At 46.8% G+C, this 15,218-nt stretch overlaps 1 protein-coding gene across 1 annotated transcript; it reads right to left on the bottom strand.

Moving 5' to 3' along the window:
* Nucleotides 1-546: 546 nt before the first annotated feature.
* PHF13 (PHD finger protein 13) lies at nucleotides 547-8,187 on the bottom strand. The gene is made up of 4 exons (XM_089493808.1): nucleotides 8,152-8,187; nucleotides 3,049-3,150; nucleotides 1,354-1,945; nucleotides 547-773 (listed from the first exon to the last, which is right to left on the bottom strand). The coding sequence occupies exons 1-4, from the start codon at nucleotides 8,185-8,187 to the stop codon at nucleotides 547-549; spliced, it is 957 nt and encodes a 318-aa protein (XP_089349934.1).
* Nucleotides 8,188-15,218: the final 7,031 nt, after the last annotated feature.

Genomic DNA, 15,218 nt, shown 5'->3' on the forward strand with positions numbered 1-15,218 from the left:
AAACCCAGTAATGTTCTTTTTTCTTTAAATTTTAAATCAGACTAATAATATATATTTTAACAAATCTAGATATTTAGAACTGCGGTAGAATTCCAAACGAACATTTTTAAACTCAATATCAACGTTCTTGTCGCTAGAAATATCTTTGATGGCTTCCATGACCTGCTTTGGTCAGCTTCAGGAGACAGACGAGTATTTATTTGGGATCCAGTCCCTGCGTACGGCTAATACCAACCCCCCCCCCCCCCCCCCGTTTGTTAGTGCCATATTACCCATCGAAAACACACAAAAAAAAACCACTACAAAAATAAACGACCGGGACACTTTGGACTTCTTTTCAGATTATCCCAGCTAATTCTGAACGCCTCGTAGCCTTCCGTTTGGGTCTTCAAACAAAACAAAAAGCATATTAACAAAATATAAATTTGTGCCCAATTAAAACATAAATATGTTCTGTTTTTATTCTGAAAAAGTCTCAGAAGAACTTGTTGCACGGTAATAGACCTGTGTGCTTCGGCCCGGCGTACGTCCGTTCCGGACGCCGCATTAGTCCAGGAATAGCTTTCGGCAGCCCATGCGCGAGCGGTTGGACCGGCGGATGTCGAATTTGGTGTCTCGGCACTTTTGGCAGACGTAGACCTCGGGGACGTTGGACTTGCGGATTTTGGCGCAGGAGAGGTGGATCCAAGTGTTGCATTCGTTGCACTCGATCATCGGCCTTCCCGCGAAGGGCTTCATGCAGAAGCAGGTCACCAGATGCCACGACTCATCATCTGGAGGGGGAAATAAAAAGATCACGTTCACTTCCATCCAATAAACACATCAAACACATCCAAATCACTTCAACATGTTCTTAGCTGGCACCTCAACAAAACGTCCATCTTTCTGCACATAATTACCCCCTGGGGGGCAAAAAGTGCTCCGGCAGCACAAAGCCATAATTCAGGTAAGTTAAGAAGATGGTTTGGGCTCTCCTTCCATCTCTACACAGGGTTCAAACTCGGAGCTCATTCTCTACCAGTATCTACGTTTGTGAGAAGGTTCCTCACTCGTAGAATGTCACCGATCCCCTCATCAGACCGAGGAAGCTCTGTGAGGGCGGCTGCCAGTTACTCCAGCTGCTGCATACTGCCATTCCCATGAGGCTGAGCCAGCCGACAGATCACGGGAATCACGAGTTATCCCAGTAAACCGTGACAATTTCCCCTCCGCCCGATGGCCGGGGCTACCAGACGGCCACATCCGGTTCTCCAACACAGACACCGGACATCGGGGGGTTTGCCTGTTGACTTTTATTACGCTGCCCCCTACGCTGAACGTTTTTAACGACCTGGTTTACACATCATTTCTCACCTGAATCCACCATGATATCCTCATCGTTTCCGGTGCCGTCTTCATCCCGGAAAACCACCTGCTTCCCCTGCCGTATGACCGTTCGCTTGCCCAAGTTGACCTCCGAGTACTCGGACTTGACGTCCTCCGCCTCATCGTACGCCATGGCGGCGGAGGCGCTGTCCATGCTGGTGCTGGAATGTTCTATGACGGGCTCCGGTGGGATATGCGGAGGGGACATCTTGAGGTCCAACGCATGATGATCTATCATCGGAGTGCTCTCCTCGACGGGCGAATCCGGTGGCTCGAGTTTGATGAAGGCCTCGATATACTTCTGCTCGCTCAGATCCGCTTCCTGCTCCTTTCTCTTCAGTTTCTTCTTCCTCTTGATTTTGTCGATTTTCTTCCTGTCCAGGAGGAAGCTGCCCAGCTTGGAGCGTTTCATGGAGCTGGAGTAGGTCCTCTCGTGCTTGAAGTCGCCGAAACTTCGTCGTTTTTTGATGGGGAGGGCATCGCTAGACGGCAGGTCCTGATATCTCGAGTCCCAGCTGTCACTGTCCACCGTACTGCCGGTGCTATTAGGAGGACTGGCGCTTGCTCTTAACGGAGCCTCCTGAAAACGGGGACGAAAAACATAAAATCCGTGAGACCTTTTGAAAACACCGTTCACAAAAATAGTTCTTTTGTGGGGTTTTTTATGTTCCGCTGCTACAGGCTACTCTCAGTCCAGTCGGGAGGCTAAGATTTAATGATAAATAAGTGGGAATAACCCAAATTATTGATCCACCAGCTACAAAATATGAACATCTTCAAGGAGAAAGTATTCGGGTGGGTTCTGGGCAGGAATTAACGTCGCCTACAAAGGGCCAACCTACAAGATTCTAAATGGTCTTCCCGATTTAGGCCGTCGGGACGACGCAGCCGGACTTGGATATTCCACACACAACGCCAGCTTTTACCGCGGCTGATTGATCAATTTGCAAAACAGAAGCAGGGTCAACGCGATAAAGTTCGCTGGGAACTGGATTTACACTCGTTTATTCCCCTCAATTATTTCCACGGGGCGGGTGGAGAAATTAACCTGCGGCCGACTGCTCAGCTCGAGAGACGCGCGTCCTCAGACACCTGCCAAAAGCCCGTTAACCCTTTCACCCGGAGCTCCATAAACTCCATTTTCGGGGGGGGGTTGGGGGCAGTAAGTTTAGAACGCGGATTTGAACAAGTCACGGGATGTCGATATAGAAGCTGCTGCTATGATGTCATAACCAGAGAAGCTACAATCACGATAGTTAATTGGAAGAGCCCCCAGATTACATTAAAATGAATCCGAAAGGGTTAACCGTTCCTCTAATGAAATTAAAGAATTCTTATGGTCCCCGTGAAATCTAGAAGCCGCTCTGCGTGGAAATGAATTTGCGTTACCTACTTATAGAAATCGTGAGGACAATTTTCCAGTAGAGCCCACACTTCCATTTTTAGGGGTCTGAGGATAAAAGAAGGTTCCAAACAACAGAGCGTGCATCGCATTTACAGAGCCACAACAGAGGCGTCATTATTACCGGCCTTTAGTTCTACGCATCCCCTCTAGATTATCGTTGGAAGAATACACATTATGATTATTAGAACAAAACGGCAGGACTTTTCATTGGTTACTATGGTAACTGCACCAAAGCGCCTGTTACAATAAGAGCTTGGTGAGATGTATAAAAGACTCACCTCTTCGGGGTAAGGAATGTACCCGGCGTACGCCAGAACAAAGGTGCAGAACTTATTGAAATCCTCCACGGTCCTCCGCCTCGTATAATTTGGGGTTCCATCCTAGAAAAGAAGTTATAACAGTATTGTTATCTATATCGGCATCATACTCCGTAGCGCCGTACAACGGTTCACAAGTCAAAACACACAGCAATGGTGTGGAACGTGATTAACTCCAGAATGGACAAGCCCGTGCAGAACTTAAGACCCCCACACATTTTAATTCCCCCCATAACTTTATTTTTGGCATCCGTAGAGGTGGACGTGCGCAGAGGGCAAACAGGTGCCACCAGACGTGGGCGCTAAGACCACCTGGGAGTTACCCAAAGCCACAAACCCCCAAATGCAGTGATATAGAGGACCCTGCAGGAGAGCGGCAAAGAGATTGCTGGGTTGTCTCCCACCACGGCCTCCAAAACAGACCCCGCACTGAAGCCCCGGAGGGTAGAAGCCCACCAACAGCAGGACTTTAACTCAGTGAGGCTTACGGGGTGGGGAGGCTTCGGCCGGTCAGGTTTTTTTTTTTCCTCTTAAAAACACATTTTGGGGATACTATTTAAGTCAGTAAAGTGATAATCTCACATTCTACCCCGTATTGTGTATCAGGAATCAGAACGGGAAGGAGCCATCGGGGCAACTTCGGGACCCCAGCCGTACAAAAATAACACAGATCCAGGCCGGTTGGCACATATTAACTAGCTTTTCCTAACTACAATTCCCATAATGCTTAGGGAAGGCGGGTGTAACTGGCCCTACCAGGACACTTTTTGTTTGGAGCGCCATGTGCTGCCCGGCCTTAAAAGGGTCAACCAGAAATGATTTGTCTTCCTATAAATTAATTTATATAGCGCCATCATATTCTGCAGCGTTGTACAACGGGAACAAATGACATAGGCAACGCATCATATAACATCGGGCAGCGAACCCATCACAAAACCTGGCTCCCTATGCTTGGTTAGAAAGAGCGCTGCTATGGTTAACCCTTTACATACGGGCGAGGGGTTCTCTATTTTAAACGCTTTAGGATTAGTTTGGAATCCTCTGAAGCTCTTCGCCGACTGGTTTACGTCTCGCTGGCGGTCTAATCGCTTTGACTTAACCCTTCATTGGGTGGATTTGCCCGTTACCATGCGATAGCCCGCTGCACTCGATGGAGTTGACGGGGTTTGCATATTATTGCAGGGGGTCGGAACAATAAGCGGGGGGCGTGTCGGATCTAAACAAATCATACGCATCTAGCGGAGCCAGCCACAAAATGGACGCATCAAACCAGTAACCCCTTCACTCCCACGGGGCATCGGCAAGACGTGTGCCAAAAGGGGGGGGGGGGGTGCATTTAACCCACTTATTGCCACTCAGGCAGACAAGTGCCCCAAAAATGACAAAGTGCAGACCTTTCTAATTTCATAAAAGTGCGTTTTAAACGACATTCTACGGCTCAAAATATTACTGAGGGACACGGAAAAAAGTGACGGCAGATCAGACCCATTCCCCCCGTCTAGTCTCCCCCCGATTTTCCTGCTGTAAAGACTCAGACCTTAATCAGTCGTGGGTCTCTTCCTAGATTCAGGAGCCGTATGCCGATCCCACCACTTCTGCTAGGAGGCACATTAATCAGTCAACACATTATGATTAATATCAAAACATTTTATTTTCTTTTATTGGCATTCTAAGAAAAGCGATGAAATATCCCTGAATTCCTATAAACCCGCGTGCCGGTAGCGCTGCTCCGGCACCTACTGACCTCTAATCCTTTGTGTGCCAGAGAGGCGACATGCCCATGGGGAGCAAGGAGTTAAACGAGAGCGCTGTGCGGTGGAGAGGGCAGGCGCTTGACAATAATGACACCATTCCGAGACAGCTCCTCCATTAACAAAGACCTACCTACTTAACCCTTTCAGCCAAGGCTAAAAAAAAGCAAGCCGAAAACGGATGATATTGCCCAAAACGAGGAGACACAGGCTCCTCGGGCACACACAGAGTTAATCATATGACATGTAAAGCCCGGACAAGCGATCGGATTGGGATCAGGCGCGGCATATAAATAATGCAGATTACAGGTCTAATTTATGCACCCAGGGAAAGGAAAATATAAGAATATGCACACATTTTCAGTAGTTTATAGATGGTAGCCCCGTCTGACTCTTTCCTCCACGTAAGCGATACACACCCCCGGGCGATACACACCCTGTATTACGATTATGATTATGAGAGGCTATACCTGTGGCATGGGGATGAAGAGGTTAATTTTTCCTTTTATATAAATTACATATATATATTATACATGCTGTTGAAAGCCAGTTTTATTCTGTTCCTTCATTGGACCCTGAGCCACTGCATCTACAGGGTTAATTTACAGAAAATGAACATTTTTACCGATAGAATGGATCGCATAAGGTCAGGAAGTTACCCCTAAAGCCATCGCAATAAAGCAGCATAATCTGTATCTGTACATTATCTGTATCTGTACATTATCTGTACTGCAACTTGTGGCAGATAGAGGTCTACGTTCTGCCCAGAGCATTAACCCTGTGAGGCCAGACAGCCAGTGCTGGCACACATACGGTTAACCATTCTAACCATTTTTAACCATGGGACAAATCCTAGGAGCCTTAAATCACCAAATCTACCCATAAACCAAGGGCATATGAAAAAAATGTACGCTGCGGACCACCATTACAATCCCTACAGTCCTGCAACATGTATTTTCTGTGTTTCCAATTAAAGAAGCCATCTGATCACCTGGCGCTATAAATATAAGCTGATCTAACACCGCTTTATGTTGTTTGATCAAATTTGCATACCATTAATGCTAGCACTGCCCTGGCTAATTAAGAGTTAAACTCACCCCTAGCCCCGCCTCTCATAGACAATCCCTGAATCCTCCATTATGACTATTAAAAAAAAAAAAGGTCTGATCAAAGGTCTGGATAAAAGGCAAAGCAATTATCTTGGTAAACAATTATTTATTACTTAGGGGGCGGGGTTTGGTTAATAGCTGCAATATTAGAATATGCCTTGTGTTTAAATACTAATAATCCTGTAATAGAGCTGGGAAGTTAGGACTTCCATATATGACAAGCAGTGGGACTGCAGCCTTAAGGGACACCACTAGCCCCAGTGACACAGCAGGAGGAGAGCCCAGGGGGAGGGGCTTGCTGTGAGTGACAGCTAGCCTAGCCACAGCCACCACTGCACCCAGCCACAGACAGGGGACTGGACAGATAAGGGAAGTGGGACTTGCTCTACTGGACAAGGGGCAACTTTGATCAAATACCCCTGTTAACACACTAGGGCATTAAAGAGGCAGCGTAGATTTAAGCAGCAGGCTGTGGCAGAGAGATCAGGCATAATGCAGGGGAGAAAGCCCACTATTGTAGTTATGGCCAGACCCCCCCACACACACACCCCATGGGTCCCCCTACAACCAGTCTGGCTGAGCTTGTACTGGGCACATTCTGGAGGAGTCCACATTTACCCTACACACCCTGATCACGGATACAATATAACCAACCCCTCCTCCTGGCTACACTCCAGACACACAATGATCATTTTACCCAACTGTGGGGCACACATGGGGGAAGCAGGGGGCAGATTGCTGGGGTGCAGCTACCGTAGGCTTCCTCTACAGCAAGTGCATATCTCAGCACTGGACAATCTGAAAGCACCATCATGGGATGGGGTGGCTCCCCTCCCCCACTGTCTGCCCTAAACACGTTGTACTTTTCAACCCCCCCCCCCCAACAGGTTCCGTGTTCCCCTAAAATAAAAATACCCTTTGGGGGCAATAAATATAAAGCAATGCTGTCTGCTAGATGGGCTTCATAAAAGGTTAATGCAAGTATTCTCAAAATCCCAGATTTAACAAGGTCAGGCGATGCCCCCTCAATCCTGCTTCTGCTGCCCCCCAACCTCCACCTCCTACATCCACCCCTCCATAAATCACCCCAACCTGAGCTTTATCTGGGAATTTGCCCCCCACCCAAAACAGAGGCACCCCCTGCATAGATAATCAGCAACACTAAACAAAGCCAAGCAGAAATATTAGAAGTAATAGAGGGAGTGGGTGTAGCCCACAATCATCTGCCCCTTCCCCCCTATCCAGCACCCCCATTTCCACATAGGTGGGAGCACATAAAGGTGGGGGGTCGACACTTTAAAGTGGGGGTTCACCCCACAAAGCAATTAAAGGGAAAACTAGCCCACTCGCTAGTGACATTTCATGGCTGACCAGTAACTTAAAGATGGGTTTCAGATGCAAGCCCCCCAGACATCAGGACAGCACCCCCACAATTCACTGTAGGGGTATGTACCCCAGCACTGATCGGTCGGTTCTCTGGGGACTGGGGGGTTAAGGCTGGCTTAGCAGCTGCTGTGTCAGGGGTGTTTACCGCCGGTCCCCTATGTCTGGGTGGGGGTATTTAATTCAGATTGGATCAGTCTTATTGAAAGTGCAGCCCCCCCCAAGAAGGCTGGGGTGTGGGAGCCAGCTCTGTACGGGGGGGGGGGGGGTCTCATGCAGGGAGATAGCTGCATAAAACAACCAGAACCTATAAGCTTAGATATGATTTAGGGGATCGGGGCTCTTTATTCTGTATTAAAGCACCAGCACCCCCAAAATCTGGGCAAGAGGGCAGTCCTGGGAGTCCTAGGAGTGAACTCGATTCAAGATGGTGATTCCTAAGAGGCAGATCTATTCTCAGCTAGATACCTGGAGAGTGCGTTCCCTCCGACAATATGTCTCCCCAGATCCGCCATCAACATATAAAAAGGGTGTCAGGATCCATGGGCCCCTGAATCTGAGATCCTGGGAGCTGCCAAAAAAAATTACTTTTTCTTACAAGGACAAGATGGCGCAAGTTGTAATGGGAAACCGGTCAAACACCGATAGCGTGGACGGTACTGCTCGCCCACCGTCTGGACAGGCTGGGGAGACACAGCCAGATAGGGAGGGTCAGGTTCTAAGGGGTCCCTGCAGACATATTTGAGGAGCAGTTAATAGACAGGGGGAGGAGGAGAGGGGGGGGGGCAAAGCAGATTGAGAAATAAGAGATAAAAACTTACCTCTGAATCAAAAGTTGAAGTAGATGCTGTATCCATGGGGGAGATTCAGCTTTGGGGGGTGTTTGATGAGATAAACCGAAGAGAGGGAGACCCTGGTGGGTTGGGTGTGGGTGATCAAGAGGGATCACCTCCCTGGAGAGTCGATGGTAGCTTCAGGGATCAGTCCTAATCACCCTGCAGGGGTACCCCTATAAAGGGCTGGAGGGGCAACTCCTGGTGACAATGTGGAGAGGGGGGTATCACAAGTGTCCGAGTCCAGGATCTTCACCTCCTCCTGACCACAGACAGAGCAGGTTCCTCCCGGGTTCAGATCTTCTTCATGCAGGCGAAGCAATGCTTCCAGTAATCAGATCGTTACACCTTCACAGACCGGATCCCGGCTCCTCTGCCCTCCCCCCCAAAAAAAGCCAGCCCGGGTTCTGCAACGACAACACTAAGACGAAGCCAAACAATCCAGCCAACTACTCCAGCTTTCAATGAATACCCTTTTTCTCTCCCCCTCGTCCCTTCTGATGTCACTGACAATTTGCTTTTGTTAATCTATCCTACTAGGTAGGATTGGTTAGTCTCTGGAGGAAATAACCAATGGCGACACGGCAGAGAATTATGGGACCTGTAGTTTCCCGTATGCCACAAGGCTCTCGGTGTAGGCATTTTTTTTCATTCAAACAGCTTTATTGCTACAACGGACGTTAACAACGATCACAATGCGTGGTTTTTGATGGGATTTCAAGGTGCGTCGAATTTCTAACACCTATCAAGGAGATTTTAAACTAAAAATAACAGATTAAAGTCCAGCGTGTTCCCGGTAAATAGTTGAAAATATCGCCCTTTCCTCCTCATCGGTCCCTCCCTCTTCTTGTTCCTCCAACACAACACACCCGGTGGGAGGGGTAGTTACTGAGAAATACCTCCTCGTAAGAGGCGTCTGTCCTGGTCCTGCGTTAATATGTGGCGTAGTTAGGCAGATATGAAGAGGGACACATGGCGGGAGACAAGTGACTATGTCTGCTCTTTAAACCCTGTTCCGGGCATGATGTTAAAACCCAGACCTGGAACCTCCGGAGTTATTAACACAATATTGTGTTCCCATAAGAAGACAATGTAACAATTTACAATTTTTTTTTCCCCCTGGCTCAACTGCCTCAGTGCCCCTCAGCACTCTGGGTAAGCCTTGTTTAGCGTCACGGGTGTCATCTCTATACAGTAGAGATGGCGTGGTGTAGAAGGGCTTGTCCAGACAAGACACTTGGCTTCTATCAGCCCTTTGGCTAAGATCCAGTAAGGACCGATGAGAGAGGGAAAGCGGGGTCCTCTGGGGTTCAGGACGGGCTGCTTGGAGCCCCAAGGTCACCAGGCGGGGAGTTTTTTTGGGTTCCGCACGGTACTTTTTGTTATTCGCACTTATTTTTTGTGTCACTAGCCATTTAGGCTCGATGTGCATGCCGTTTTTATCACACCAGTCTAAAGGTGCTTCTTATGAAGCGCAGTTCATTTATTGCTTATTCATGTATTTTCGTTGTTTTTTTTCTTTTCTTTCTATCACCGCACGTTTTTCTTTTTGTATTTAAGAATTTTTTAATTATTAATACTGAAAGCGGATGTTGGACTCGTGTATTTTTGAGTCGCTGAAAATGCTGCGGTGGAACTGGCTCCCCAAAAGTTCTGGGTTCTTTGTCTGTTGATGGGGGCGTTAGGTAGTCTATGGGTGACCCCCTCCCTCTATCGACGTTTCCAGCAGTACCGAGAAGATCGAGCCCTGTCGTTGGCCTTTTGGCCAGGGAGGGAAGAAGGGGTTTCATTTCCTCTCAGGGAGTGTGACCCCTGGAAGAAAAGAAGATGGAGATCTGGTGACCACCGTGGGCCCTAAATGGTGGCACTTTTTCCACTTTTTTTTCCAGTGCTTTGAATTTTTCTTTAGTTTTCAAATAATTTTTCCAGAATTCCTGAAAGGTGAATTATTAACCAGGGTGTTAGTAGGAAGATCGTGTTATCTCTTCAGTACCGGGTTAATTTATTATCAGTTATTGTTAATATCTGTTCTACTTCCTTTAAGTAAGTGAATGTTTCAATGTCACCCAAGCGCTACTTCAATTAGTACATTTATGAATATTTTCCTTGAGATTATTGTGAATCTCTTCCAGTATATTTGGAATTGGCTAAGAATGTGCTGTCTACGGCAGACAAGGGTGGACGTTTTGTGGGATCCTTGTGGGCTCCTTTCCACCTACTTCTGAATACCATCGGTTCTTGCCGGGGGGCTGAGGGCATGGGAGGGAACCCCAGTCGAATACTGCCTGGTGGTAAAGTTTAGTGTTATGAGGGGTAAACACCACCTGGTAAACCAGTAGGCACCAATGACTTCTAAAAGGCCTTAACATGGACAGTCCGGGCAATACTGGAGACCATAGGGCGGCCCTGGCACTCTAAGGCCAGCAGCCACCTGATTACGTAAGTATGGCCGATGGCTGGATATGCACACTACGTTTTTAGGACGGACATTATTGTACCTTCACCATGAATGCTTTCTTAGTGACCAAATTCATTATTTTATGCTGTTTCCAAGGATATGAGCTGCATTTTCTCTTTTGTTGTGTAATCTCCCTGAACTAAATGATCACTTGTCACACCAGGATGAAAAATTGTCCTTTTATATAAACTCTGATAATATCTTACGACTAAACCATTACATCAAAACCCAAAAAGGTCATGCCTGGTCATGTTCGTTTGAGATCAGTCTGCGCACACCCTTCTCTGGAAAATGGCTCTGGATTTCCGACATCTGTTTGGTTGGCCCTCGGTAGGACAGAGGAGAGATCGCAAACAGGGAGGAGAACATACAGTCGTTTCATTGGCAAAGTTAACTCTTCTTGGCGGCTGCTAAAGAACTACTCCTCCCGAGACTCTAGATAGAAAGGCAAGAAGAAACAAAATCAGATGCAGGTCTGCTTTGGATCTCCTGGGCTTCTGTAAGGGACTTCAAGACTTAACTATAAGCTATAGGTCCCCCTGCCAAAAAAAATAATGAGCAACATTTTGGATACTCCAGTTGGAATGGTTTCTGTGGTTTGCTAAAATTCATGTCTTTGTCCGTATCTACTATCAAACACCTGAGACCCTTTACCAGAATACCCATCTGTGTGACTTGTCAAGCTTGGGTCAACCCGTGTTACATGGGAGGTGTTGGGATGTCAGGGCACGCCTCGCTCATGTTACATTGGCGCGATACGTTGTCATGCCACATTCGGCCCTTGGAATTCTCTACCGCCGTCCGCTGCCAAATCAACCGCTGCACTTCTGCCAACAGTCCCAAAATCAGGGCGCTGGATGAGAGAGAGCAAGCAGCTTTGGTTGGGGCTGCCAATTCATGGCTGTTGGAAACAATGGCCTCTGCTTTCAATGCTTTTTTTCAGGGTTTAGGGGCAGAGGCATTACGTTAGTCGCCTCTATCTATAAAACAGCCCTGGGGTTCTAATCAATTCCATATAATGGGAATAATCGATGAAAAGATTTTAGGAATCACCGGTGGTAGCTTGATGCCCCGTACATCTAGAATGCGATCTACGTTGGCAGGATCAGTAAAAGCCTCCTAAGCCTTGTATATGTTAAGAGCTTGTCCTGCATAGGCCAGGAATATCCTCATACTAAATGTTAACCCATTAATAGCACATTGAGAAGATTCAACAAATGGCTCTAATACCGGTCCTCATGGAAACCTAGACTTGTTATCTAAGTCACCTGCATTCAAGCAGGGATATCAACCATAACCTCCTGGGGAAAAGCACCAGTTGGGTGTTTTCTATATGATCACAGCGGTGTATTATCGGAAGTTCCAGACTGTGTGACCCTGAGAATCTGCCCCATCACCATGATGAGACCGTGGGCAGAAACCCCAGCAGTTCCCAGGTATGCCCCTATTTATATCCCATGCCTTTGTCCGCCCCGACTTGGGAGATATTTTGTAGTCTTACACCTTTAAATGTGTTCTGCGCTGTACAATTTATGTCGGCTCCTCAAAGAGTTAAAAATGGCCTAGCGTATGTTCAAAGAGGTCCTGAGTTTCAGGGGTCATCCGAGTTCCGTTCCCATTAGACAGTTTACATTATTGAGCTTTGTTCAGAGGTTCTCACCCCAAATCTCCATATCAGCTCGACGGGATGTTTGCCGGGACAGGGAAATCTGGAATGCGCACTTATACAACATTTAATGCGGAAATACTGTTTAGTGATTAAAGGGGGACTCCAGCCATCACATGCGTGTTAATAATGTAGTAAACGGAACGGTACTTTTAAACATTTCACTGCCAACCGCGTACCAGATACATTCTTGGGACAGTGGACCTAACATCCCAACCACATGGCACTCATATTGCTGAACCTATTATTTTCTGTGTATTGAGACCGCTTAGCGGGCAGCACTTCCCTCTGAGTCCCGGGATGTTCTCACGTTGTTTGGGCTCTTGCGTGGGACTTCTGCCATGTGATGCTCGGCTTGCCTTAAACTAGGCTTAATTTAATAAAAAAAAAAATATATAGGCTGCTCTAGGTAAAGTATGAGCTGTTCATAAGGTTTCCATCCAATGTAACTCAAAGAAAACTAGGGTTACTAAATGCTCACTTAGGATAACGCAATCCTCTAGATTGTAAGCTTGCGAGCAGAGTTCTCTCCCCAACGTATTGGCTCATCTTAGTCAATTCTAGTTTTATCAAACCCCTTGAATGTATGTATTGTAAAGCGGCGTGGAAATTGTTGGCGCTATATAAATAAAAAAGATAATAATAAATAATTGAGACTGAGCTGTAAAACCTAACTTTGATACTTTGTTACAATATGTCAATGATTTAGTTTTTTATGCTGCCGTTGACACTGACGAGCCGTCTCCTCCGTCGCGTTGTCTCGGGGTATATTCTTTTAAAAAAGGCAGCGCTTGGAGCGCCGACTGTAGATCTGCCCCGGCATACCAGGACAATGCTGCTCATTCAGCAGGGCTTCAGGCGTGACAGTTCCTGCAAATAGAGATGGGGGGAGTTAAGTTATTAAGTCATCTGAAATACAAAACTTCGAGGGAAAGACCAAGTATATTTCAATCGCTCTTTAAGGATTAACATATTTAAGGCACATTTGACAATGTTTCGGTTTGTGAGTGCTTAGAATTGTGCGCAAGTGTTTAGCGAGTAACGCCGGCACCCCCCCCGGAGGAGGAGAATGCAGCGACCCAAGCGTAGCAACAGCAGCTCCTTGCATCAGAAATAGCTCTCAGTGCAAGGAATGCGAAGACGTCGCAATAACCTATCCCCGAGGTGAAGGCGGACTGCTGCGAGGAGGAGCTGCGTAAGTGTCTCTGTTACGCTCGGTACCGGCCCGTGTTCTGCGAGGAGCACACGCGTGTGTACGATATGTATGTTCTGTCTGAATAAACTCAATCACGCTTTGTACGCAGCAGACCGGCTCCTGGCTTCGGAGTCGGTTAGAACACCATAGATAGGAAACCATGAGCGCTAAAGCCGCGGTGGGCTATATGATTCAGAGCCTCAATGTGCGCAATGCATTATGGGAATCGTAGTTCGCATCAACGGGTGAGCCAGGTTACTACTATTATTATTTTTTATTTATATAGCGCCAACATAAATAAATGTTTATTTAAGCCAGCGCTTAATACAATATTATACATTCAGTGCTGTATGTTAGGGCTGTTAGTGGATTACAACTTTAATCACCCTCAGCCAGGCTGTCGAGACCGCTTGCTGTAGAAAAAGCAAAGGAGTGCTTGTGAGAGGGAGGGGGGCAACTATGCCACCCTCATATTGATCTGATAATATTTGGGGGCCAAAGGCTCTGTTTCTTTATTTTATTTTTTTTTGTTAAATTGCACATATAGCAACCAGGGTGCAAAGAGGAACATAAACGCTAGGGGAGTTACACCATGACTGGATCCTTAATCGGCTTTTATGTTTGATTTTGCTTTTGTTGGATGTAAGTTGAATAGGTTGGAACAGTGTACGTCGAAGATGTTCTCTGCTATGATATTGTCTGTGCCAACTTCTCATCACTCTCGGTCATCTTGACTTATTGAGCGTTATACTGAACGAAGACTGGTTAGGAAAGGGGTACATACCGCGCATACTTCCAATTTACTAACGCAGGACTCGGGATGGAGCGCTGTGTGCTTAAACGAGACACCGAAGTGGGAGCCTAGAGGAGCAGGTCTCATGACTCCTAGCAGAACGCTCCATCTGAAGTGATACGAACGAGCTGGCTGAGAGTGATAGGAGCTCGCACTAAGCCCCGGTGTTATTAATGGTGCATTCCACAGAATATGATGGGCAATATATTTACTTTTATTCTCTACGATAAATCAATAGTACCGTCCCGCGGGCTAGTAGCCGGCAAATCCAATTTCTTTTTTCGAGCTAGTGACGTCCCTCAGAATAAGGGTCTTTCTCAGTCAAGGTCATTTCTTTACGTGTGTCCGTGTGTGTGCTTTCTGATCTTGTCTCATAGTTGCCAACTGTCCTGTTTTCAGCCTCTTCTGGTTTCCTGCAGTGATAACTCACCAAGATTTGAAACTTGAACACATGCTCGGTTACTATTAGGCACGTGGCAGCAGCACCCGGCAAATAGTGGAAGCTGCTTACACCTCTTTCCAACGGCCGCATTGCTTTTGCATAAAAAAGTAATTTAACCTTTTCAATGACAGGGGGATTGCCTATCCAATAGATCGTATACCTCTTCTATTTACTTTCACTGAACGCGTCACCAGCTCTGGTGTATACATTAAAGGACTTTATATACCTTTGTTGTTGGTGAGATGGTTTAGGGCATTAATTTTGATTTTGATGCATTGTACAGCAAAGTGTAGGCTGCTGGCATGACTGCTCATTGGCGTTACAAAAAATAAAAAGGGATCCATGTTTATTGTGGCAGCTGACTGGCTGCAGACATGTCTGTACAGAGCACCTGCCCCCGGCAGAGACGTTACATGACGTTTTATTGTTTGGGAAGGATCCTGTATTCAGTGAAGTGGCTTTTGTTAGAAAGTTAGGGTCCATCTGGCACCCCTTGTGGCC

Source organism: Sceloporus occidentalis, unplaced genomic scaffold (assembly GCF_023333645.1).
Source record: "Sceloporus occidentalis isolate IW3139 unplaced genomic scaffold, rSceOcc1.0.p SCAF_66, whole genome shotgun sequence".
Classification (NCBI taxonomy): domain Eukaryota; kingdom Metazoa; phylum Chordata; class Lepidosauria; order Squamata; family Phrynosomatidae; genus Sceloporus; species Sceloporus occidentalis.

Excerpts from the sequence above, each read along its gene's own strand:
- PHF13 (XM_089493808.1), bottom strand. The coding sequence starts at position 8,187 with ATGGATACAGCATCTACTTCAACTTTTGATTCAGAG. Across the intron at positions 1,946-3,048 it reads ACATTCCTTACCCCGAAGAG|GAGGCTCCGTTAAGAGCAAG; the intron begins GTGAGTCTTTTA and ends CCCCGTTTTCAG. Across the intron at positions 774-1,353 it reads GGATATCATGGTGGATTCAG|ATGATGAGTCGTGGCATCTG; the intron begins GTGAGAAATGAT and ends TTCCCCCTCCAG.